The 26,385-nt window shown below is 39.9% G+C and overlaps 4 protein-coding genes across 4 annotated transcripts in view; 1 reads left to right on the forward strand and 3 right to left on the reverse strand.

Annotated features, from left to right (window-relative positions):
* Nucleotides 1-12,609, reverse strand: part of LOC137974395 (uncharacterized) — an 86,593-nt gene extending 73,984 nt beyond the window's left edge. Inside the window, exons 1-2 of the mRNA XM_068821346.1 lie at nucleotides 11,326-12,609; nucleotides 9,876-9,964 (exon numbers count right to left, since the gene is read on the reverse strand). The gene's annotated coding sequence lies outside the window, so the exon portion shown is untranslated. The remainder of the gene's footprint in view (nucleotides 1-9,875; nucleotides 9,965-11,325) is intronic.
* On the forward strand, nucleotides 2,054-8,937 carry LOC137973129 (uncharacterized). The gene is made up of 2 exons (XM_068819872.1): nucleotides 2,054-2,177; nucleotides 6,772-8,937. Exon 2 carries the CDS (start codon nucleotides 6,811-6,813, stop codon nucleotides 8,233-8,235), a length of 1,425 nt encoding a protein of 474 aa, XP_068675973.1. The 5' UTR covers nucleotides 2,054-2,177; nucleotides 6,772-6,810; the 3' UTR covers nucleotides 8,236-8,937.
* A 147-nt stretch (nucleotides 12,610-12,756) lies between the features above and the next one.
* LOC137974396 (uncharacterized) lies at nucleotides 12,757-14,130 on the reverse strand. Its single transcript, XM_068821351.1, has one exon. The coding sequence runs from the start codon at nucleotides 14,076-14,078 to the stop codon at nucleotides 12,825-12,827; it is 1,254 nt and encodes a 417-aa protein (XP_068677452.1). The 5' UTR covers nucleotides 14,079-14,130; the 3' UTR covers nucleotides 12,757-12,824.
* A 6,326-nt stretch (nucleotides 14,131-20,456) lies between these two features.
* On the reverse strand, nucleotides 20,457-22,473 carry LOC137973681 (dynein light chain Tctex-type 5-like). Its single transcript, XM_068820555.1, has one exon. The coding sequence runs from the start codon at nucleotides 22,397-22,399 to the stop codon at nucleotides 21,782-21,784; it is 618 nt and encodes a 205-aa protein (XP_068676656.1). The 5' UTR covers nucleotides 22,400-22,473; the 3' UTR covers nucleotides 20,457-21,781.
* Between the last annotated feature and the right edge of the window lie 3,912 nt (nucleotides 22,474-26,385).

Raw genomic sequence — 26,385 nt, forward strand, 5'->3', positions numbered from 1 at the left:
GGAGTAACTTTGCAGGACAAACTGCAAAAACTCCAAAACAGAGCAGCCCGTCTCTTGACCTACTCTAACTATGACGCTGATGTCAACAATTTATTTGACCTCTTAAAGATGGAAATCCCTAGTCTCTCAAAGGCAAATTGAAAGAGCAACAATGGTATTTAAGTCCCTACAGGGACTAGCACCTGATCTCTTCTCGAAATTTGTCCATCGCTATTCTGGTTATTGTTTGAGATACTCTGTGAATACTGGTAAATGTTCCGCAACCGCGCACAAACTACTACAAAAAACAGCTTTGGCTATAGTGGCGCAGTTTTGTGGAACAGTTTCCCATTAGAACTAAGGAAAGCAAGAGTCCCTCAATCATTTCAAACGACTGATTAAAGAGGTTATCTAAGCCATAATTCTAAGCACGGCATTCATCGAAAGCAGCTTTTATTGTATGATATTGAGTAACATAGTTAATGTAGTTGACATAGTTTTATCTATACTTGGTTTTAATTTTTTTATTATGCCGTATGGTTTTTATATTGCTGATGAATTGTACCGTGGTTAAATAAAGATTAAATAAATAAAAAAATAATAACGCTCTATTCGAGACCAATTGCCGCTCAAATCTAAGAAAAACCGGAACCCAAATAGGACAAAATAGAAAAACCCAAAAAGCACATCGGATAACAAAACCGAAAAACCGCTCGTACTTTCAGTCTACGAAAACCGACCAGATGCTAAAAAACGAAAAATTCGCAAACCGCAATGAACACCAAAAACCGAAATCTTTTGGTACAAAAACCGAAAAACCGATCTAAAAAATAGCCAAAACCGCAAAACCGAAAATCCCAATGTCCCCCTCAAATAACAGATTTCCGTATTTCTCCGAATGTATAGACTTTCTATATGAGAGATCGAGACGCTAGACTACAAGTTCCATGTGCGAAGTAAAAACACCCGATACAAAGTGTCAATAGAGTACAATGTAACGAAATTCTCTTCCAACAATCCTCTTACTTAATCCTAGTTTTCATATGTCGGGAAAATCCCAGATTTTGCCGACATATCGGAAAATCGCCAGATGCATGTCCTAGATTCTCCTGATAGTGACTTTGGCGGATAATGGCAACTGCGCCAAAATTTAGAGGATTGGTAACGAGCTAAGAACCATCGCCGACGTCCCTGAAATTTTCATATGTCGGAAATGATCGCCGACGATCGCAAAAATCTGGGACACGTCGGGAAATAATAGAAACCCTGATTCGTCCCCGATCATCCCAGATTATCGGGGATGTCTACGATTTATGGTTTTCATTAGTCGGCAAAATCTGGGATGGTCGGGGAATATTGCGAAATCCCCGATCGTCTGGGATTTTCCCGACATATGAAAACTAGGCTTTAACAGTACTACATTTTGGTATCAACTTGAATGATTTGGCCACGAAATAGAGATTCAACAGATAAAGTTTCCAAAGAGACAGACATGATGAGTTTTATTGTTTTGGGAAACCGAGTTCGATTCACGATATTCGAGCTCGAGTTACCTGTCGAACTCAAATGTAACATGGAGTTGTTGGCGCTTTTCTTTTGCACTGTTGCCTTTGTGCCTCCTCTGTACTTAGCGTTACCAAAAGTGGTTCACTGTTTTCAGCTCCTGGGCCTTTGCCTTCATCAAAATTCAAAGAGCAAATATATGTATCTTTCGAGATATGTTGTAGCTTTTGAAAATCCTTGCGCCCACACCGGCAAAAACTTTCTCGGTCTTATTTTTCGCTTGATTCTTTTCCCAGAAACTCATGTTGTCACGAAATTATCCAGGCTTTGGAAAGCGAATGAAAAATGTTCCCTCCGGCATTCGTTCTGGACATCGCGAATCCAAATTACATTTACCCCAGCAGCATCATTCATTGCCTGCTGCTTTGGCATTCTTCCAACAACAGCAAAAAACAATCCTAGCTACAGTCCTGTGTATTCAAAACAAACTATGCTTGTCCGCTTTTCAATCCCATGGTGCTTTGTGATAAGACGTCACGATCTATTTTTAACCGGTGAGGAAAATGCTATTCCGAGAACCACCGACAAAATATAAATGCGTGGGTTAGCAGCCATAACTAAAAACCAGCAAGCGAGGGATTCAAACGGCCTAAAAGGAGAAAACAAGAAAACAGTTGTCGACTGCACTATAGAGGGTAAGTATTTTCTATAATTCAATATTATTTCCAGATCGGATACCTATTGTAGCTGTTTCTAGAAACGTTTCTTTATAATCGGTGATAAGGCGCGTTTCTGTTACGAACGGAAGCATGTAAATACAGTCGAACCTCTCCTTACGGACACCTCTCTAATACGGACACCTCTCTAGTACGGACAGTTCACTTGGTCCCGAGAAAATGCCCATACATTCTTTGTAAAAATAACCTCTATAATACGGAACCTCTATAATACGGACAACGGACTCGAAATCTCGGCCCCAGAGAGAAAATTCATAAAAACTTAACCTCTTTATTACGGACACTCCAATGATGACAGTTCTTATTCAATACGATTTCCTGTTTGTCGTTACATATCATTAAGTGTAATCAATTGTTTCATTGTTCATACGATAACAGTATCATTTGTTTTCAATCAGTAAAAATTATATATCGACATGTCATTGCCATTTATCATCAAGATTTCTTATTATTTGAAGACTCTCCAGTTGCTGCTTTCCTTTTTCTCCCTCTTTCCTTCCCGTCATTGAATCAAATTTGGCTGATGAGTTATGCAAGATTATTTCAAAAGCTCAGTCGTTGTATGTCAAAAAACGACTAGCGAATGCTGTTCAGAAGAACATCACAGACTTCTTTAACGCAAAATGACTCAATAACAAAGAACTTTCATTAAATACTCTACTGTATGTTAGTGTTCGCTACACTTGTTACTGTTTTGTTATGTTACTGCTCGGAAACTGTATTATAGTTTGCCATATGTTTTTGGAATTGTACAGCTTGTATTGTAACGATTTGTGCTGTCTATTATGCACCTCAAAGACTTGTTTGGGCCAGTTTTGATTTAAAGAACACTTAATACCATCAATGGAGCCTTTGAAGTGACGTAATATTCATGACCTCTATACAACGGACACCTCTCTAATACGGACACTTTGCTCTGTCCCTTCGGTGTCCGTATTAGAGAGGTTCGACTGTAGGTTCTTTATTTGATAGGGGCACTAGCGATCAGCACAGATAACTACTACAGGGCATATGCGATATGGAATGGGTATAATACTGTATTAAATAATTATCTAGAATACAGTTTAGATGATAACCATACAGTAAATTTATCTTTCCAAAGTACTAGCATGCATTTTAGTTTCTTTGAATCTTACTGACTGAAACCTAGACCATTTTTTTTTCTGCATTTCCATCTGTGCCTTCATTTTTGTAAAAGAAGAACCTATTGAAATTTTTAGACTTAAATAGGTTCTTATGAAATAAGGGTTTAAAATGAAAATTTTAGCCTAACAGGTTCTTAAATTTTAGGTTCTTATACGCGGGTTTTTACTGTATTCTTAGCAATGGTTCCTGCAGTGGTTAACACGGTTGCATTTTCTGATTTGAGATGATTTTCTTTCACTGATAGAACTGAACAGGGATCAGGATAAAATTGTCTAACTGAGTTTACGGGTCGTCATAGGAGAGCATAGGAGCATAGCATAGGAGGTCGTTAGAGGAGAGCATCAAGGACAATCTGTCCCTTGGTTGAATATGAGGCTGCACTTATTAGTACTGGTCTTGTCTCTCTTAAGCTTGAAGCCCGCCGTGCAAATGTGTCAGCTAAGTTTTTTAGTAAGGCTAAAGAGACCCCACCAATAAGAGTTGTTACCCTTCTGGTCAGTCAAGTTAGCCATGGCTGCACATTAAGATCTGGGTCAGCTAGGGATGTAAAAGCGAACGCCCGTACCGAAAGGTTCAGGAGTTTTGTTCACTATGCGCTATGTTTAAATGTATGTGATGTATATAATTTTACCGGTTCGACCCCTACTGTAATTCAGCTTTTGCTGCGAGAATACGGTGAATAAACTATACTTCATAGGTCACTGCCAAAACAGTTGTAAATACCGGTCAGTATAAAATGCAGACTACAGACTGCAGATTGCAAATTGGGTTTAAAATGCAGACTAGGTTTAAAGTGCAGACCGATGCCTATAAAACTGTCACATCGTTTGAGCGCATCCCTCGTATGGTGTCTAGTGCGCTTTTGGATACTTCCCTCTCCTCCAACACTGATTTTTTCAGTATATCTGATTATGTTTAGACTATTGGCGAAACTGTAATAAATAAAAGTAAATAAATCGTTTGATTCGCGATATATTTTCAAGTGGCCTTAGGGTCACGCAATCTCTACAACGAAAATTTACTGCTATTGTAGGTCTGTTTCCTTCTAAAAATTATTGTTAGCATTGAGAATGTGTATTTGTTCTTTAACCTGAAGCAAGAACATTTGTTGATATGCTTCAGGGGAAAATAGTCCCTTACTGGCTCTTAAGAAGGTCACCTAGCATTTTTGGGTAAGCCGAAATGGTTCGCTGACTAGTTCTTCGAAGTTAACGTTCAGCTAGCTATTTCTGAAACGAATATGTCATTCCCTAAAATTTTTGGGCACTACGATTTTTAGGTAGGAAATCCCAACAGATTATTTTTTTCTAGCTGATAAAAACATCCCTTTTAACAGTCTTTAAACATTACAAGGAGCCTAGAAATATCCCTAAAAGAATTTTTTAATCAGAAGTCTTTTAGATATAGATTTTGTAATAAAAACTAACGATAAAAAGTCACAACGTTTCGACCCCTCGGAGGTCATTTTCAAGTGAGAATAAAAGTTTTAAGAATTAGCATAAATATGTAAAAACTAGATAAAAATGCGGCGAACGCCGAAATGTGATAAAAATATGTACAAAAGTGTAAAAAGTGCTAAAAATATATGGAGTAATGAACGGTAGCTAGAGAAAAACAATAGACAAAAAATAGACAAAAAAATAATTAATTACAAGAACTGTTCTAAACAAATAATTTGGCGCGGATAGAGTCACACTGTTTGTTTAGCGATGGTTTCAGTTTTTCTGAAACCATCGCGATGGTTTTTTTGTTTTTCTCTAGCTACCGTTCATTACTCCATATATTTTTAGCACTTTTTACACTTTTGTACATATTTTTATCACATTTCGGCGTTCGCCGCATTTTTATCTAGTTTTTACATATTTATGCTAATTCTTAAAACTTTTATTCTCACTTGAAAATGACCTCCGAGGGGTCGAAACGTCGTGACTTTTTATCGTTAGTTTTTATTACAAAAAAAAAAAAAAAAAAAAAAAAAAGAATTTTTTTGCTTAATTTGCTTGTTGGATGACCCAGAAGAATACAACACTAATGATTAGGTGTTTAGATCTTAACACTACTTCTTTATCAAATGGCCTCAGTCAAATGTTTACTTTTCAAATCACGGATATTTAATATTTTTAAAAATACTTTATCGACATGCATAAAGTGTATTCAGTGGACCGTAAGCAAAAGAACATTATAAGGGAATTTCCCATGTCACATGATAGGGTGTTTATACTAGCATTGACGTTTTTGTTCGATCCGAAAGAGGAAGAGGAGAATTTCCCCATGCCAGGATATTTAATATTAAATTATTCCACGAGTGCGCGTTGTATATGAGATGGTAAATAGCCAACGAGGCGTCGAATCGGCTATAACCAATCTCATATCCAACAATCACGAATGGAATAATTGTTTTATTAAATTTCATTATTAAATTCATTTTTCAGCTTGCCATTACTTGGCCCAATCAGTTTTCATATAAGGTCGTACGGTGTATGTAACAATTATTCTACGAGGGCGCACTGGACATGAAGTGATAGATAAAGCGCCGAGTTGGTTATAATCATTTTAAATCCAGCAAGCCCGAGTAGAATAATTGTTTTATTAAATACTCCAGGATCAACAACCCTTCCATGTTGATTTTATTTCATTTTTATTTAATGTTTCCAGCTCGTTTTATTGATGACGCGTTCCTTGACCATGTTAGGTACGGCAGGTATATTTAACAATTATTCCTCGAGCCCGAATGGGCTCTGATCAATAGCCCACGAGGCCGAAGGCCGAATGGGCTATTGACTCAGAGGCCATGAGGGCGAGAGGAATAATTGTTTTAGTAAAATCCAACTATTTGGTCAAAAAAATATCGAGAAAAAAACATCTTTCGCTAGTTAAAGCTAGACTTTAATTGTTGTTTTGGTTTTCAAAGCGGGCGCTTTTCGCTACTAGTGGGCTATAACAAATAGCCTACTAGTAGCTCAACCAATCAGAACGCAGCATTGATAATAGACCACTAGTTGGATGTTACTAAAAACTGATAGCCTGTGTTCGGCGAGCCAATGAAAATGCTGGAAATCTGATATTGGTAATTCAGTTTTTAATAAAAGCTGACAACACTTCGCTTCTTTGGCTTTGTTGTAGCTCTTTTATGTTGTTGTACACTTGTAAGTGGTTATTGTGATGTTTTATTTTATTTTATTTTGTGAGCATCTGTGTCATGAAATTGCCTAAAATTGCGTGACATAGCCCCTTTAAACGAGTCCTTTTCAAACCCATGTTAATTTTATCGATAGACACATCAAAGCTCTGCTTTGTGGTCATATTTTGTGAGCATAAAATCATTTAATGGTCTTTGTTCCAAAAGCGATGATCACAGCTGTAGCGACAGCAAACTATTGATGACTTACTCTCATTTTTAACTTAGATCCCATTGTGTCTAAGCAACAACTGTACGGAAATTGCAATGGCAAATGCGGAAGGATTTGTCCATCTTGCTAATGGCGCCAAATGCATTCAGTGTGACAACAGCGATGCATCAAAATTTCGGCATTACTACGATGGTGATGAGCTCCTGGGAACGTTTTGTGTTAAGTGTGAATGTGAATACTTGAAAGAAACTTTACTCGTATCACCCCGTCAAGAGAACTGCCTTGACCTCGGGAAGGAACATTTTTACAAGAAGACGGTAGCTATTGACACGACGGATAGCAGTGTTCACATGGTACATCCAACCAGAACAGAGATAACCAATCTAAGTCTGTGTGCAGATTACCTCAAACCTGGGGACCACATCGCGTGGAAAAGGCCATACGTGATATGGCATCATGCACTGGTCACAGCTGTAGACACTGAAAGGAACAAAGTTCGAGTGATTCACTGGAGTAGTGAAAAGGGAGAAGGGGCGCAAATTACAGAGGAGCTGGTTGACTTGAAAAAAGAACGTGGGAATCTCTACCGTATGGATTACAACGAAGAAGTAATAACGGAGAATCCGCCTCGCCTTGTTTTAGCCAGAGCTCGTTCACGACTCGGTGACAAAGGCTACCACCTCTTTAGAGATAACTGCGAATCGTTTGCTACATTTTGTAAAAAGGGAGTGGTAAAAAGTCAACAGGTTCGCTGGCTATGGAAAAGCATGCGTGATCAATTAAAGAGAGCTCTCGGCTCGCTTACCGGGAAATTATGCCAGCTCCAACGGGCAGCCATCTCTCCAAGTGTTGAGGTGAGTACCGCAGAAACAATAGAGAGAATAGCTAACAACTGCCAATGGATTGGTTTTGGTCTTGTGGTTGCCATCGAAGGTGCAATGACGATCATCGACATCAAAAAGTTGTACAAAGAAAGAAAAAATGGCAATCTAACAAGAAAAGTTTTCATTGAGGAAGTCACAGCACGAGTCACCGAGGCGATATTTGCCGGTGGACTGGCGGCACTTGGTGGTTTGGTGGCTGGACCAGCTGGCATCTTTGTGGGGATAATTGGTGGAACTTGTGGAAAACTTGTTGGTTCCTGGCTTGGACCTTACATTGGTCGAGCAATAACGAGGTTCATAAAGACAAATGACAAAGCAGTAAAAGACATCACAGAGTTGCAAACTGGAGACCATATAGTTTCGTACCGCCACTTTGCTCATCCAAGGCATCATTGCATCGTTCTATGGCACGACGGAATATCCAAAGTCAATGTTATACACAACACTTATCATGACGGCGTAAAACAAGAATGGATAAGCTTTGTCCATCCAGTGTACAAAGTCATCTACGACGAAAAGGACTGTCATTCTGACGATGAAGTTTTGGCAAGAGCTGTTTCTAAGCTTGGAGAAAGCTCTTACGATTTGATAACCTACAACTGCAAACATTTTGCCGCATGGTGCAAGAAACGCTAAAAAAAAAAAATGATAGCATAAAAGTTTTGCAGCCTTGCCAACACCACCTTGGCTCTTGTTAGCACTAACGGATGCGGTGTCTTTACACCGTTGTGTGCTTTGAATACAAATTTCGATTACGATACTTTTTTAAAAACACACAGTAAGTGTTACCTTAGCACCGTGATATGAATGAATGATCTTTCTCCAAAACAAACTGAATTTACACCAGATTCGGGTTTGGATAACCCAATCGAACTGTAAAAGCGGTGCCATTGCCAGTTAAAATAATTTTGGTGTTTCTTTACACTAAAAAGGTGTCCAGGTCGAACTCAAATGGTGCGAAACGTCGTGCAGTGGTGCGGACAGCACAGTCTGTTAATTTGTAGTGAAGTGGAATCGTTATGTAGGTTACTTGACACTAGTATTAAGACCTGACCAAACGGAGTCGCAAGTCATCGCAAGTTTGGGAATGCCCACTTGCGTACCAACTTGCGTCGGTGGCCAAACGGACTCGCATGCAGGTACCGGCAAGTTGTGGCCAAACGGAACTTGCGATGACTTGCGACTGCGTTTGGCCAGCGCTTAACATGTTACCGAACCCTAAATCTCTATACGCCGCATATATATTCAACGTACCAGTTCCATTTTTCGAAAGTTCTTGTTATATAATAAAATTAATCCTTTTTCTATGATAAGAATAAAATGAAGTTTTAAAACGAGGTTTTTTTCGATGTTTTCTGTAGACCCTCTTTGGGACAAAAACAGTATGACAATCAAGGTTTTGGGGCGCAGTTCAAGCTCGAGAATTATTGGGAATCGAACTCGATATTTGAAGTGCAACTGTCACTCGATATCGAAAGGTAACTCGAGATCGAATAATGTAAATCGAGCTCGATTTCCCAAAAAGGATGTTATGATGTATTTATACTCGATCAAGCCCTTTCGAGCTCGGTTGCCCAGCTTCCACCAATGATCCGATTACATGATTACACTTCTCTTTTAGCCTAATAACAGCACGTGGTGCTGGGTTCATAGGCGTACAGGTACCTTCGGACTTGGGGGGCAGTGACTTTCTTGCCCGAAAAAAAATTACGCAATAACGAAAAGCGTGAGGATTGAAATCGGGATGCAAACGCAGACGTTCACCATTTTCGCATCTAATGAAACTGCTATCATTGGAAGAATAGTTAAATTGAAAGCTTGCATACTAATAACGCGTTGACGATTAGGGCGTTTTCTTTTTCTTCTATCAGGCCCTTGATCCGTCATCTCTCGTCTGGAAATGGAGAGTAGTGCTTAATTATGATCGAATCTTTCATATGATCAAATGATATGTTACAGTATGTGAACATCGAACAAAATTAGCAAAACTACTGCACCGATGAATAAATATGAATAATAAAGATGATAATGTCTGCTAAATGCAGTAACACTAAAATAGGAATAAAAAATATTCATGATCAGTCCCGGGAGTCTTTACCAGATACCACATATCATTTCATTTAGGGACAATAAAGGCTGAAAAAGTAGTCAATACACGGTACTTACCAGCTGGGTGACATGAACTCCTATTATGTGATACTTTATAATGCGATTTACCGATAGAATCAATCGAATAGAATAAACAAATTACTTAATTGAATTTGTGTAGCATTTACCTTTTGCCTTGTTGACATTGACGACCGCTTGACCTTTAGTATCCTTCTATGTTTTTCACTTTTTCTTGAACATTTAAAGTCCACGGACTCTACAAAGAATCGAACGAACTTCAACGAAGAAACCATAAACCTGACCTTCATGTGAACTCGTCAAAACGCTTTCCCGCTCTCCGCGAAATTGGCGCGAAAATTAGTCGCGAACTGCAGCAGATGTCAGCGAAACGATACACTTCACATTTTACAAAATATTATTCAAATTACCATATCTCTGAAGAAACCACTTTCGGGCATCTAATCACCTAAAATGTAGCTATCTAGAAACTTTATTGACGTCTTTTGGAAATCACGCCAATAGCATTATTTTATAATGTTTTCTCCAGAGTGTCGTTGCCCGAATCAAGAGCGTTTCGCCCGAAAAATTACATCATTTCCCTAGGTGGGGGGCTGCCGCCCCGTTTCCCCGGCTCGTACGCCTATGGCTGGGTTTCATAGTATTCAGTACTGGCAAGAGAAAATAAGAGGACAGAGAGGGAGGCTCAGGGCGTTGGCCGGGATATGTTTTGTCCACGAAAGTTATTTTTAGACGAGCAGAAGTCTTTGTTCTAGCGGAAGTCTGTCTTCCGAGACGTTCGCATGCAGTCTTGCCTCGCTCTCAGGTTCTTAGTGAAAAGAGAAAATGACGGCGCACGTGGAAGGCTGATGAATATTTATTTTCTTTCAAACATCGGACCGAGGTTGGCCTGCATGCGGACGTCTCGGAAGACTTCCGCTCGTCTAAAAATAACTTTCGTGGACATGACATATCCCAAGGGCTGGACCGGGAGCCTCCCTCTCTGTCCCCTCATTTTCTCTTGGTACTGGGCGCTCTCCAGAACAAAAAACAAAAATTGATCGATTGCCAAGATTTCTCCAGTCCAGGGGGAATAGTCAGAATATTTGATTAGAAATTTATCAGCTCTCCAAAAGGCCATTTTTTGCTCACCAAAATACCATTTCCCTTAGTTTTATTCACTCTGTAAACAATAAAGACAGGCCTGTAGTAAATCATTCGCTGGGTTTAGTGTTTTAGGGGAAGATTAAAGTTAAGGCTTCCTTCTGAGCGACCTTGCTAGAATTCGAAAAAAGGCCATTTTTAATTTTGCTCACCAAATACCATTTCCCTTAGTTTTATTCACTCTGTAAACAATAAAGACCGGCCTGTAGTAAATCATTCGCTGGGTTTAGTGTTTTGGGGATTAAAGTTAAGGCTTCCTTGTGAGCGACCTTGCGAGAATTCGAAGATCATTTAAATCCACAGCCAGAGAGCGTGTCAAAGCTTGCGCGTCCAATAATCGATTAGCATGGTTAAATTCGTTGTGAGATATTCACGAATACATGAACATTATAATGACCTGTGCTAGCACAGGTCAACTTGTTGGCGAAAATGAACATCAAAGAAAGAGATTCTTACCAAGTAGTGATGATGATATAATCTTGTTTTGTGTCTTGTAGAGCCGTTGCTCTGTACGCAAAGTAATGAAGGACAGATCAATCACAAAGTCTTTTGAAAATAATGCCAGGAGAAAGTAATTTGATGGTGTACATCACTTTTTAATGTTGGCACGACAAGAATTGATGTCTCGTCGTTGAAATTTGGTTTCCGGAATTTACCAGACTTCTATCAATCAACAGAATCGAAGATGCGCCTGGAAAGTCAAAGATTATGTCTCCTTGAAATAAAACAATAGCTAAGGCGAGATGAATGTAAATAAAAGCTTGAACTAATTAGACAATTAAGCAATAAATTTGACGCAGATTTGACGCCGAATAAACAATTGTTGGGGCGGATTGAGAGCTTCTTCGAGTGGTTCAGTCGAAACCCTTGAAGAAATATGAAAAACATTTAACATGCGGTTTCTGAAAAAAAAAAGCACGGCTTACATAAGCAAAGTCTTTGTTTGCAAACCCACACAGCCAATAATTTGAAAGTTATTAACCAAGGGTCATTTTTGAAAACGATATACATACCCAAGACTTTCCTAGAACGGTCCCACAATGCTCCAAAACCCCCTGACTAAAAGTTCTGGATCCACCATAGAATTGTATTTTCCCCAATTAACCCTCAGATCAGGGGAAAGGGAATAGACTAGGAGAAGAAAAAAAAAAAAAAAAAAAAGAAAAATCCCTCCATTTTCCATCATCCAATTATCATTAATTATTAATTAATCATTAATTAAGGATGGCAGGATGCCACATTAAGGTCATGGTTAAGCAGTTTTGGTTTTATCAAAGCTCTGTTGCAGCTTGAATGCTACTGTTTATATTGCTCCATGATTTTTGTTTCGAGAAAATACGACGGAGTTAGTTGCCAATTGATATTCTCAGCCAAAGTAGACACCAGAGTTAAAAATATAATTTTTTAGTGTGCCATATTTGTAAAAATATACTCATACGGCTAAGCAAATTTAGCAGTTATTTACTTCAGTGATATGATCATAAATAATTTGAATCTTCTTGCATTTTTTACGTCTTTTTCTCTTCCTTTAATAGCGTGTCGAATATATATGCCATATAGTTCACCTCCAGCCTGACCGGCTTTTCGTAACATTAGCAATATGCTTCGAAAAAAAATGACAATAGTTTTTTCCCTTAAGTTCAATGTTCAAAGATAACAGCTTCCTCCCTCCCCCCCCCCTCCCCACCCACTTTTTTTTACGCTTTACAGTCGAACGCTAGTAAATAAAGAAGAGCATGAAAGCATGTTGCACGTATTGCACGCAGTTCAAAATGATCACGCCCTGCACGTGGGACTTGTGCGCCATGAAAAAAGCTCATTCTATCATCTTAAGTTCACAGCGCTTCAGCTTACTAAATCCGCCATCGCGAAACAACTCTTCTGATCGCGAGTTCAGTGTTTTAATTAACTGAAAAGATAAGCTTTTTTAAAAGCTTCGTACACAAATTCTGGACCTATTCTTTGCGAAATATATCATCGATGCTGATCTCATTTTGTTCCTTTCTCAAATATCTACATTTTGCCAAATCGCTCCAACTTTCCAAGAGCGATTCTTGTTGCTTGTTAATCTCTTCTTTCAATGGAGGAAGTCCAGTCGTCCTAGAAGTCTTTCGCACCCTTCCATGAGCAACGCTTATTCTCCGACCGCCAAGGTTTTCTGGTAGCGAATCCAAAGCGCTTGAATCATTCGCTTGAGGCCTTACAAGATGTCCGCACATAGGGCTTCCCCCTCGGTTGTGAACATCTTTTCGTTGCCCCGGATACGGCGGAACATTAAGGCTAATTTTTCGTTGTTTCGGAACTGATGGAACAGTTACTGACTCCTCGCCGATGCTCGGCCGATGTATTCCGACCTCTCGATTTCCATCTGAGATTTGCTGGGTTCGGGATGTTTTACGTGTCGACGTAGTTGAAGTGGTGTCGTTGTCGGTTACGAACCTGCCTCGGAAGGCTCGTGAAAAGGAATGTGAACTTTCTGTGGACGACTTTTTTCTTCCTTCCGGATGTTCAACAACAGATCTGCCCTTTCCCGTTTCAACTACGCGGCGGTTTGACCTGTGTTTATCACTTTCACTTTCCCATGTTTTCTTTGTATTTTCTTCAAGACGGAAATTCTGTTTGGTTTTTAAGTCTTCTGACTTCGTCTCGTGTTGCTCATTGTCGGCCCTTGTTATCTCTTGTATAAACACGTGGCTCGTATTGACTTGAAGCTTTTCCAATTCAGCATCTTGCGTTGTTTCTTTTTTCCCGCAAGGCTTTTCTTCCATGTTCTTCACGTCATCAGAATGAGAAGCAGACTTCAAACCTACTGTAACACTTTCCATTTCACTATCTTCTAATTTTCTTTCCTTTCCGCGTCCCTCTTGATCTCTCTCAAAATCAACGTCTTTCCTGTCTTCTGAAGGCACTGAGCTAACTGTAGTTCGTCTAACGCGTCCACGGCGCCGTCTATCCAACAACGACGGCGTATACACGCCCTTCATTTCCTTGGAGAAATTGAGCTCGCTCTGCAAGCCATACAAAATTTCTCTCAGTTCGCGTTTTTCGTTCATAATCCGTTTGTTTGACAGCTTGTAAGAGGTGTTGATTGCGTCTAATTTTTGCTTAAGTTCGTTGTCATTTTGAGAGATTTGCGATGCGCGCGTGGTAGACGCGAGGATGTTGCGCTCCTCTAAGGATCTCGATAATTTCCTATGATTTCTGCTCATAATATTGCTTTATAAACTACATGGATTTCAAATGTTGTTTGAAGCAACAACATCTTTTAAACAACAGTGACGTGGGTGGATAATTAAGTCTTAATTTCGCCTTCCTCCGTAACTATGAAAATTCCTATTAAGGAGAAACAAGCTCTCAATCAACGAAGAGTTTCCTCCGCGCCGTTGTTTTCAATTACTAGCAATAAGCGCAGGATGATTATTTATAACTTTGTAAAACTTTGAGGTCAAGCATTTAATTCCGCGAACCTGAACTTTCTATAACGTTGTGTCACTTTTGCGAAGGCGATCAAAATGCTATCAAAATTTAAAAGTTTGATCACAGACCAGTTTCCCTTAAATCCTTTATAGAGCTAAGGACGCAAGCTATGTTTGTACACACACACAAAAAAAAAACGCCTTCGCTTATTCACATCTGTCATGAACTGTGTATTTACCCTTGACTCTCTTAATGATTCAGCAATTTCACAAAGTTTAGCAACATTTTAAAAACATTTATGTGACGTGTCAAAGAATGTCTCTTGAAAACCGCAGTCACTTTCAAAACTATGGGAGACTGCTTGAAGCAAGGTAGTACTACAAACGCACTTATTAACGTTACAAAGAAAAAGTAAACAATAATTATAGATTGACGGTCGATCGATAGGCTTTTGTCAGGTCTTATGGGTTGACTGATATCGGGATGTACAATTTAATCTCATTCTTGTGATAACAGCATGAAAAATTCAAATTTCTTATTCTAAATTGTCTATCTCTTTTAGGCAGTTACTTGAATATCTGTAGATAAAAGGCAATACGAGTCTGGCTTTTGCCCCGACTTTTCTGTAAACGAGATGTTAAATCTCTCTGATAATATTAAGGCAGCCACGCACAAGTGCTGTACTATTTAGGTAGACTCTGGTAGACTCAAAATCTATCCTTTGCTATTGATGACAGGAGAAAACAGGGTACCTAAACAAAAAAACCCCTCCGAGCAGAGCAGGGGACCCAAAAACGTTGACGCAAGGCGACTTGTGCTCTTATACCACGCTGCCAACTCTACTTTGCACCTTACTTTCAATTTACTGTCTGCATTAATTAGGAATTGGAGCCTATCAATGGAACATGAAAATTAAACACGGTCTAGATCCTTGAATCTCTTTGTATCTTAGTGAAGCTTAAAAGGGATTTGAACAAACCCGCTAGCTTTTGAATTGTTTCCGCCGAAAATTTACGGCATACTGCAAAAGGTATCAGAAATATCAGAAACATCTGTTCTATAAACGGCTTTAGTTATTACTCTTTATTAGTCGACTATAGGAAATATTTGTTTTATACTAATAGCTGTCTCTTTGGAACAAATGGACCACCTCGAATGTCATTCTAGAATTTGACCATCGTTGAAAAATGCAAATATCGGCGTCCCTTGATCATATTTATGAAACGATTATCTGCAAACATAATAAAAGCTAGACCCTCAAAGTTTAAATAATTTGCCCTGAGATTAAGCTAAAGAGAGCTTTCAGATATAAGAACGGTCCCACCAAACAGTTTGATTTTGACGGAATTTCACAGCAATAGCACTCCGCGACGATCATCCTTGAGCGATACGTTGATATCGGGATGACTTCACGGGCAATATCCGAATCCCAGGCCTGGGGCCCTTTTCTCGAAAGTCCCGAAACTTTACGGGCCATTGTCGGGGGCCACAATTTCTTCTGTATCTCAAGAACGGAGAGGATTTAAGTCGTCACGTTTACAGTCTGCGGTTCGAGTTACAACTTCAAGACACCGTTCTTGCGGTAAGTGATTTACGGCAGCGTTTTATAGCCAGAGATCAACCAGACGTCCCGTTTGACCATATCAGTTATGTTGTTACATCTGCTTTCTATCCATTGGGAACAATTTTGAAGATGAAATATGAGTTTTGGGAGAATTTGAGCTGTTTGATTTGAGAGCAGTTGCAGCAACGAAAAATCCAAGACGGCGGCGCCGATGTGCATAACAGGAACGGCTTGCTTAACTTCAAAATCGAGCCAACCTCTAACGGCAAACGACTAACTGCAAATCGCGGTTTGCGGTATATACCGAAAGCTCGGTGCCAAAGGTCTCTAATAATACCGTGGCGACGGCAAGAAGTACGGCACTGGGGCCAGTTGTTCAAACCATGGATAGCGCTATTCGCCGGATAAATCACTATCTAGTGGTTAAGTTATAGCGAGACCAATTGCGCTATCCAATAGATAGTGATTTAAAATCCCCTTTTTAAACAAATGGCCCCAGAAGATTAAAGACATTTGCACAGAGCGACAGAACAATGTCGACCAAGATGGGTTTGTGTTAACATTCAGAGAGGATCCAAATTTTCGCTTAGAAAGCTCCTCGGGAAATACTCTTAGTCCACAGGATCGGGAGTCACTCTCTCGGAAGCTACTTGGATTGAGCGAGAAAATTTTGACATCCTTGTGAATTTAGAAACACGAAACGCCGATATAACTGGACATGAACAAAGCTATCGAGGTCAGAAATCAATTATAACTACTTCAAGTGGAGTAAGCCAGGAAGAAAACACGGAAACCGACTTGGAAAACGCGTTGCCTCGGCGAAGACGACTTACTACGATTTCAAGACCCCTTAACTCAACTCTGATCCTAGTGGATTTGATTATTCGCTGAAGGCAGACTGAGATAAAAACTACACACCATCTGGTTCCACTGAAGACTGGCTTTGAAACATGCCTGTCTGTCATGTCAAGCACCTCAAATCCATGCAGTTTACAAGGTACAAAATTCTTACCAGTGTTTCGATTGGTCAGAGAGCGAAACAGAGTATCCGAATGGCCAGCCGTTTTGTCTGGGATGCCAAGTTTGATTGCTATGCACAATGTGGTTTCGAAAAAAAAATTTATTGCCCAGACGAAATAAATGGATTTATGCTGAGTGTGACATGCTTAGTTAGTAATTTCCCATGTTACAGTTTGGGCATTCCCGTCATCCGGGATTTTCTCTGGATCATTCACCATTCGTGCAAGCTATGCAGAGGCTGATTTAACAGAGTCAAATCAATTTTCCCTGCCCTCCCTATTTTTTCTTTCTTGTCCCCACACCTTTGCTGGAATCATATCTTGTATATTTGGGTATTTCCTAGGTTAACATGCTGATTTTCAATAATCGGCCTAGCCCATCAGGGTTTGGCCAAAATATCCCAAACATATGTGGTATTATTTGTGCCCCAGCAAACGGAGCTCGCCCAGAGCCATGCCTTACCAACAATATCACACAGACTGTATGAAGCAAGAAGCATAAATGCAGATATGTACGCTATTGGCTTGGTGTATGGAATATACAGCGCATAATGGGAAAAAAAGCAACTATTTAAGGCGGAAGTACTCCCAAATTATCATAATAAAAAGCTGACTGAAAGTAATGATGATAACAACGAGAACGCAACAATACTGACTGGCTTTAATGCACAAAAGCAATAGTTTTTCACGCGTATGCTCTTCACGTACCAGCACGTGCGTTTTTACATGCATGATAGTACATTTTCTCCGTCCTCTTTTTGTAAAAAACGGAGTTAAAGCAACGCCGATTTGGACGAGAGCGAAAAGGGGCAAAAATGAAGGTTCTTTATGACCTGTACATGCGTTTTACTTTTGGTACACTTCTTTGCCGTTTTCGTCCAATAACGACATGAGATAACCAAATTTCGTTCTATTACCCGACGATAAAAATATGCATTTTTTTATCTCAACTTCTAGTATGTGCGTACAGCAAGTTCGGAACAATCATTTTTTCTCTCTAAATCAATGAAATTATTGTATTGAGGCGTTGCCATGGTTGAAGTCGTCGTTTTTTAAACAAGGAGCTTCATCATCGACGACGACTGCGCCTACAAGAACTGACGTGGTCTAAAAATATTACTTCCCGTTGTTGTAACAATCTCGCGATTATTCCGAGTCGCTCGGAGTGGAAAGTGAGTGTCAGTATTCTACAAATAAAATTGGTGAGTACGGTGTGGATATTTAGAGAGAAAATTGAAAAGTGATCGTCAGGTGCTCGCGTCCGCCACATGACCTCAAATTTGATCATTTCACGTCGTTGTCAAGACGAGAACGGCAAAGAAATGTATCAAAATGTAAAACGCACGTGCATGCAGGGAGTGCAGAGCTGTTGTTTTTGCTAATTAAGGACGGTGCCTACTAATTCAAAGGTATTCTTGCCCCGGTTTATGATTATGTAGCACATGTAGATCTTAACAACTGTTATTGAAATCCAAAAAGAAAATTGGGGGTCACCACACATTTTTCAAAGATAATTGATGAATAATATTTGTGAAAAGCTTTAAAATACAAAGCAATATATGGCGTTCTTTCTCAAATTGGAGCTTAATTACCAAGAATACTACTTACTAAGATCTACTTTCTCCGGATAGTTTTAAACCGAGCAAAGATATCACTGTATTAGTAAGCAGGAAACCCGAGTATCTCCAGATGCGCAGAACGTATGCGCCATAACAATCGTAGGCACCGTCCTTAAACTTATTGTTTTGTGGGGTTCTCGTAGCCGTGGTCGTTGTTCTTGCTTAATAGGGAGTTTACGAAACGAGGACGGCGACGGCAACGAGGACTTCATTTTAAAATACGAATTCGCGTTATTCATATCACTACGAAACTATTTCATGTCGTTTCGCCTTAAAAATGTGTAGTAACGTACCTGTCGAGGAATTAAACGGGTATGAGTGAGTTGGAAGCGTAGAGAGAGAGAACTGAAAATTCATCGTCATGTGCTAACGTCCTCCACAGAACCTTGAATTTGGTCATTTCACGTAGTCATTTAGGAGATGACGGAAAAGAAATGTACTAAAATGTAAAACGCACGTGCAAAGCGTGCAGAGCCATTGTTTTTGCTCACTAAACCTATTGTTTTGTAGCGTTGTCGTTTCGTAAGCTCCCTAATTTTAAGCTTCCTGGCCCCAGTTGTTCAAACGATGGATAGCGCTATCCGCCGGATAAATCACTATCCACTGGATGACTCATTCAATTTTGCTAGTGTTTATCCGCTGGATAGTGATTTATCCACCGGATAGCGCTATCCACCGTTTGAACATCCGGGGGCCTGATGTTAGGGAGCTTTAGCAACAACAACGGCGACGGCAACGAGAACGTCACAAATTTGCATATTTGGTGGGCAAAAACAATAGCTTTGCACGCCCTGCACGTGCATTTTTCACTTTTGTCCATTTCTTTGCCGTCGTCAGCAAAACTACAACTTGAAATAGCCAAGTTTTTGGTTTTATGGAGGACTTCGGCACTTACAGATAAATATTCATTTTCTCCCCTAAATTAAGCGTGACTCATATCGATTTCATTCTTGAGGGGCTACCACACCATTGCCACGTTAAAAAGCTTAGAATAGTCGCGAAGTGATTGCACTAAAGCGAATTTAAGTTTTGAGATGACGCTCTCGTTGCCGTTCCTGTCGTCGTTGCTAAAGCTCCCTAATGTTACATCAACGGCTCGAGAAATTACCTCAAGAGTTTTTTAGCCTTAGTCAGCCCAGCGCAAACTAGTGCGCGTAGAGTAGGAATTGCTTCCCTCTCGTCGCGCGGTAAGCGCGAAATTGCTAATTCGCTAAAAGTGCAGGGTAGAGCAGGCTCGTTTGTCATTTATGAAGTCATTTGATTGCAAGATGAATATTCTTTTTCAGAGGAACGCATGTCCAGGATTGTGAGCATACTATGTAGCCTATTAGTCTGACCTACGTTTTGACAAAATTTAACACTTTACCGCGCCTCTCGTTTACGACGAAAACGCGAATTAAACGATATCTTATAGGAAGTTTCATTAACTTCTTTGGTTCGTCCACCAGAAGTCGTACATTTCTCTATTGTTATTGGTGTCCCTAGAGGATGATTGAAAACGTCCTTTTAGATGTAGACCGTCACTTCTTCACAAATAACTTATCCATTTACCGTTTAGCTCCCTTTTCTAAACCCTCCACTCGAGCTCACGTCCAATATACACGACCTATTCCGTAAAAAGAACGGGCATTCGGATTTTACAGCTCTTAAAAAACGTTTGTAACTTCTACTTTCGGTCTGTTAGGACCAATCCAATGGTTCGGTGCCGCTAAGTTGTTAAATCAACCCATAGCCTATAGTTTATGGGGGAGGCAGTTTGCCCGTCTAAAGATTCCCTTGTGATTCAAGATAGGCCAACCCCCGCCAAAAGAGGACACAACCTCATCGGTGGGAAAAATCATCAAGCGCCAGATTTAGTTTTTAACAGGTGAAATACGTTGAAGATCCGCCCAGTTTGTACTGCTGTGCTAAAATCGAAGCAAATAATCTATTTACTGTTACATGGTCCAATGCATCTTACAAATTGCCATTTGTAACTCCTTTTAAAGCAATTACCAATGATACAGGTGTAGAAGTTCCATAAATGCATGCAAATCAAATGAAAATATTTACGGTGCTCCAGGCAATATTTATAGGAAAAAAATCTATATACAGTTTAATAGGGAACCTGTGCACGCATCTATTTTCTGTTACATGGTCCAATGCATCTTACAAATATTACCATTTGTAACTCCTTTTACAGCAATTAGCAATGATACAGGTGTGGAAGTTCCATAAATGCATGCAAATCAAATGAAAATATTTACGGTGCTCCAGGCAATATTTATAGGAAAAAAATCTATTTACAGTTTAATAGGGAACCTGTGCACGCGTTTGTGGTTTAGGTTGTGAATCACGATTTTAAATTTTCGAAAATTGATGTCCATAAAAATCCGAGAATAGTATAGACAAGAGTTAACAAATTAATGGATTATCATATATATCCACTTGATGCCCTTTTCAATCACTCGGGCAGTAGATAACCACAAGGGCCTCTTAAAATATCTGCATGTTCTCTCGGACATGCATAAAGTCACTCGAGTTGTTATTGATGGAGCGCAAATCCAACAAACTTTGGAGCACTGCTATGTTTCGCTGTTAATTTACTCCGCGGTTTTTGTCAGAAATAAAGAATTACTTTTTGGGGGCATGTTTTAATTACGGGCTATGTATCTATTTCTAGGAAGCTTTTAGAATTTTACATCAGATTGAGAAGAATTGTTCTTTATACTTCATGTTTATGAAGTTATCTTATGTAAAGGTCAATAAATGAAGCAAGTAATAAACTAGTTATATTATCAATTTTGTTTAAGGCTTCTTTGGTGATGAAGGATAGGTCACCTATAAACGGAAACCGAATTCTTTATTTCAAGAGGGCGGACCTAATGATCAGATATTGGGCCTTGTTCTATACAATATATATGTACGAAAGTGTGTTCCACAGAGAAGTAAATTACAATTGCCTGACCCCAACTGCATGGTTTATACTGCAGCATACACATTTCGTCCAGACTCCTCTTCACCAGGCAGTGAGGAAGTCATAGTTTTTACACAGCATTCTTTGAACAGTTTTAATTGGGATTTAAATTGTTGTGTTGTCTTAAAACATAGCCGTGCCTTGCACAATAAGGTTTTTACCAATGAAGCGATACTTTGCGGTAATGTTGAATTTTTTTTTTTTTTTTTAACGAAATTATCCTTAAATAACTAAGCAGTATTGAATTACAGTATACGCGTGGCATTTTTGAATGGGGGGGACGGTTTATTGTGTGTGGAACAACTAAGAGATCTGCCGTAAACAAAAAGAATCGTCGTTATTCGCAATAAACACCGTAGACGGTGCCCACAGCAAAGAAATCCTCGCCCTCGAAGCAACCACTTACAAACGTATCAAACTCAGCATTCCACAAGCAACGGCTGGTGATTCGTAATCCCTGTGACTTTTTCGACCCAATGGTTACCAAACAGACCACTTTATATCGCTCGATATTCAATTGCTTCACATTTTCCAGCATTCGAGAGCTCAGCAATTTGGCGATGAAAGGCGAATGAGCCGCGCTGTATTTGTGTGAAACTAACGTGCCCAACGCTTCTTTGATCACGGCTCGAACTTTCTCTTCGGGAAAATGACCCTTTGGCTCCAAGCGATAAGTGTTTTCAAAGCGAATCTTCAAGTTACCCTGTGCTAACTGCTCCTTTCCTTCTGGCTTTCTTAAACCGACAAAAAATGAAGCCCCAGAGATCCGCCTAGAGCCAGATACTCTCCTAGATGTATTATCTTGTTGGGATGACTTGCGATAACTTCTAACGCTTTCGGATGACAATCGTCTCTGCTGCTGGTTTTCTTGTGAAAGTCGTCTGGGCGAATTCTCCACCTCTCCTTCTGAACTGCGAAAGCTATGGCTTCGGCTTCGAGAACCAACCTCACTCATTCTTAAAACGTATATGTTTGCTGAACATCCACGACTTTTTCTTTTCTTGTATGAACGCGTATTCTCGCCCACAATGTCAATCTCGTGGTCACTTAGCCCAACACGATCTCTAACGTTGACCCTGTATCTTTTGATACACTCCCGGGGGGGGTACTCGACATATCCCTGGGTGGGGAGGTACGGCGCGGCCCCTCATACCCTGACCCTGTTTAAGACAAATATCGCTAATTTTCCTACCCATTTTAAGACAGAATTCCGATTTTTGATACCCTGTTTCAGACATTTAACCCAGTTTAAGACAAAAATTGATAAATCGTTACCCTGATTAAGACAAAAATGATGAATTCGATACCCTTTTCAAGACAAAAATCCCGAAAAACATACCCTGGCTGGCCGCACGTCCCCATTAAGGCCTTATAAGGGAGTACCCCCCCCCGGGGATACACTTCAGCACAAGCATTTCAATGTCACGGCACGCGTGACCTGACATAAAGACACTGAAAGACTAATCAAGCGAAAAATTCGCTGCACCATATTGTCCCAATGTCAGGGCTCCAGAGCATCACATTGTGAATGGCTTCTCACAATGTGTTCTCATGCGAAGTTACGATCGAGGACTAACTTCAGTTGTACAAGAGGTACACATAGCGCCATCTAACGGATAAATCACAATGATTAAGCGCTATGATATCCAATTGAGTTTTCCATGGATTTGTGATTTATCCATTGAGGACATTCTCCACTCTTATACAACTGGGACCATTTTAGCTTTCAAAATTACCCGTTTCATCCATGCCTAAAAAGCTGTGAAATTACCCTTGAAACCATTATTTAAAGTTCAGGCTTCTCTACGCAATTGTAAAATGCGAAGATCATAGCTTCACTTCATTTCATATCCGCAGTTCATATATGATTCATTTCATATACCATTTCATCATTGATTCATTCCTCACGGGACCATTGAAACCCACAAATGACCAGCTCCCAACGTCAGTGGCTTCATAGCTCAGTTGGTTAGAGCGTCGTATCGGAATCGCGAGGTCACGTGTTCAAACCCCGTTGAAGTCCTGAATTTTTCAGGCTTCTCTACGCAATTGTAAAAATTGCGTTCATAACTGCGAAGATCATAGCTTCACTTGGTTACAGTGTCTTGGGAAATATCCAGTTCAATTCCGTAGTCCAAAGTCTAACGGCCCCCTCTTCGGGCCTACTCGTGGAATCTCATGTACAGTTCAACAGAATCACGGCTAATTTTTTTATATTGCTTTCTTTCTCAGGGATGAAAAAAGCAACGACTTATTAAACGGTCATTTTCCATCACTTTAGATTTAACCAAAGAGAACGATTTTTTTCGATCATCTTTTGACAACTGACATTTTAAAAACCCATAGAAACAGTCAAATTAAGTTGCGTCTTATATACTGCGTGGGTGGAGAGAGAAACCGCCCATCAGATGGCGAATCAGAGCGGGCCACACTTGTACGTTCGTGTGGGACCCGAACTCAGGCTGATGAACTATACGGGATCAGCTTAATATAATCTGCGGTGTACCTGGTTACACTTTCAAGTTTTCTTGAGCATGGACGTTTGATCTCAAGACCCCTCGTAAATATGTATGTATAATGTGAAAATGTAGGACGTTACAGGACATACATACTATTTTGCAAAAAGTAAAGAGAGGAGTTGACGGCAAGTGTTATTAGTGGTCCGACCTCTTTCCCATCAGTAAAGGAACGTAGACGGCCTGCTTGGCGTGACAACTCAAAGGATGTGGTTTATGAAGCCATGCATGCAAGCGGGAAAAACAGCTATATGCCGAGGCTCATCCTAGGTGTATAAAAATCAAAGGAAGACTGTGAAAATGTCGTGGATACATTAATTGCTTACAAAATGGGAGCGATTTAGGGATTTAGGTGGTTTTTGGTTCAAGTCTTCCTTTCCCTCTAAAGAATGAAAAGAGGGAAAAGAAGAGAAACCAAAAATCACCTAAATCCCTCTTAAACGACCTAGAAACTATACTAGAGACCTAGAAACACAAGACTGAGGTTTAAATCGTAAATAGTTTTTTGAATTTTGCGAAAAAACAGTTTTCCACATACAAGTCCTTATATTTCTATTCTTGCATAAAATAGTTCAGTACTGATACCGTACATCGAGCCTGGGCTACTTTATTTACGCTTCGCGTATCCACTTCTAAAAACTGTAAAAGTCACCGTTGATGCAACACGAAGGAAACAAGAGAAAATTAAAGCAACTTGAAAGAATACCCTAACACTAACTCGAGCTAACAAAACAAAGAAAAAAACACAGGTTTTTCGATCGAGGATGGGAACTCTGCCGGGTGCTGGGAATAAATTTAAAGATACAAATACAACGCTTACGTGGTGCACGAATGGCGCAGTCTGGTGTTAGTTTTAGCCTTCTACCATTGTGAGCCGAAATCGATTCCGCACTAGACGGCAAATGTTGGTTGAGTTTGTTGGCACTCTACTTTGCTCGAGGATTTTTCCAGGTGCTCTGGTTTTCCCTTCACATGAACACTACTGTCATTTGATTTGTTTCCCGCGGATTTGTGGCCTTTCCAATAAGTGAGGACTTATGCTCGACTATACATCATTCATCCTCAACAAAATGATCACACTGGCCTCACCAGGAGGCAGGAGGTATATCATTGCAACACTGATATTGAGGGTACCGGTCGTATCTCTTCGTGAGGGGGATTATTTAACTAGCAAAATATACAGAAGACTTCTACGGGAAACAAATCCGAAGTGAAGAACAATACAAACACAGCCGCAGGGTCTAGAGAAGTTCTATCCTACAATATGTAAAAGGTAAATCTTACCTCTTTCATATATTTCATGTAAAACAGCTTCTTTCGTTCGCTGTCCGCCATGTTGACTTGCAGTGAATTAACGCTGACTGTGCAATGCGGGCGCCATGATCGATTCGGTTTTGCACGAACTACCGATTATGTGACGGATACCGCACGAGAGTGAAGAGAGATTTAAGCATATCGCTTACGGCCAACGGCAAACGTTGGACTTTTGGCGATTTTGCCAAAAGTGGAAGAAACTCGTTTGATATGAGATCATTTATTGCGTGTTAGCAGCAGGTATCAAGTATCCTTTCAAAAGACAACGACGAGTTGGAATAACAATTTTCATACTTTCACAAGCAACAAACCAGCGTTTCGAATTCGCGTTTGCTGTTTCACGCTCTAGCGACAGAACTTTAAACGGTGCAAGTTAGATTAGCATGTTTAAATGCTGAAGGAGTATTTTGAGAACGCCGAATACCAAATGGTTAGTTTTCAGTAATAAGTAGCGCATATCAACAATAATTCTCATTTGACATAGCGAAAAGGTTTGGTTTTTAACGCAGTGGTGCCGAAGAAAACGAAAATTCCTCAATCGAACATCGGAGGAATCACAGAACCCAGGCTATGTTTGAAGCAAAAATTTGGTTTTATCAACGGAGTTGATAATGTAAATTGGCCACCGTACAGAGATTCTAAAAGCTGACGTTTCGAGCGTTAGCCCTTCGTCAGAGCGAATCGAGGGATTATGGGTTACGTGTAGTTTTTATAGTAGAGTAGGAGCTACGCTATTGGTGGTAACATGGCAACGTGAAAAATAGGAATATATTAGTTAAATGAAAAGCGTTCGTTAATACCGTGAGGATTAAGGGTGCCGATTTGAAAGATGAATTTTTGTTCCAGATTCTTGCGGCTTTCCGTCGTACCTAGATGTAGGGAAAGGCCGCAGATAGCCATGTGTTTTTTGGAGTGGTTAGGCAGTATCATTGACCACATCTCGCCAAATTTTCTCTGCTTCTTATAAAATGAAGTAAATACGAGAAGAACTGAACGGGAAAAAGGGCAACAAACAAGCAACTTTTTAAGGTCTCATGGAAATACCGGATTTACGTCAGTGTTAGAGAATGAAGAAGTTGTATCACCATACTTAGTAGGGACTTTACGATCT

Source organism: Montipora foliosa, chromosome 10 (assembly GCF_036669935.1).
Source record: "Montipora foliosa isolate CH-2021 chromosome 10, ASM3666993v2, whole genome shotgun sequence".
NCBI classification, from domain to species: domain Eukaryota; kingdom Metazoa; phylum Cnidaria; class Anthozoa; order Scleractinia; family Acroporidae; genus Montipora; species Montipora foliosa.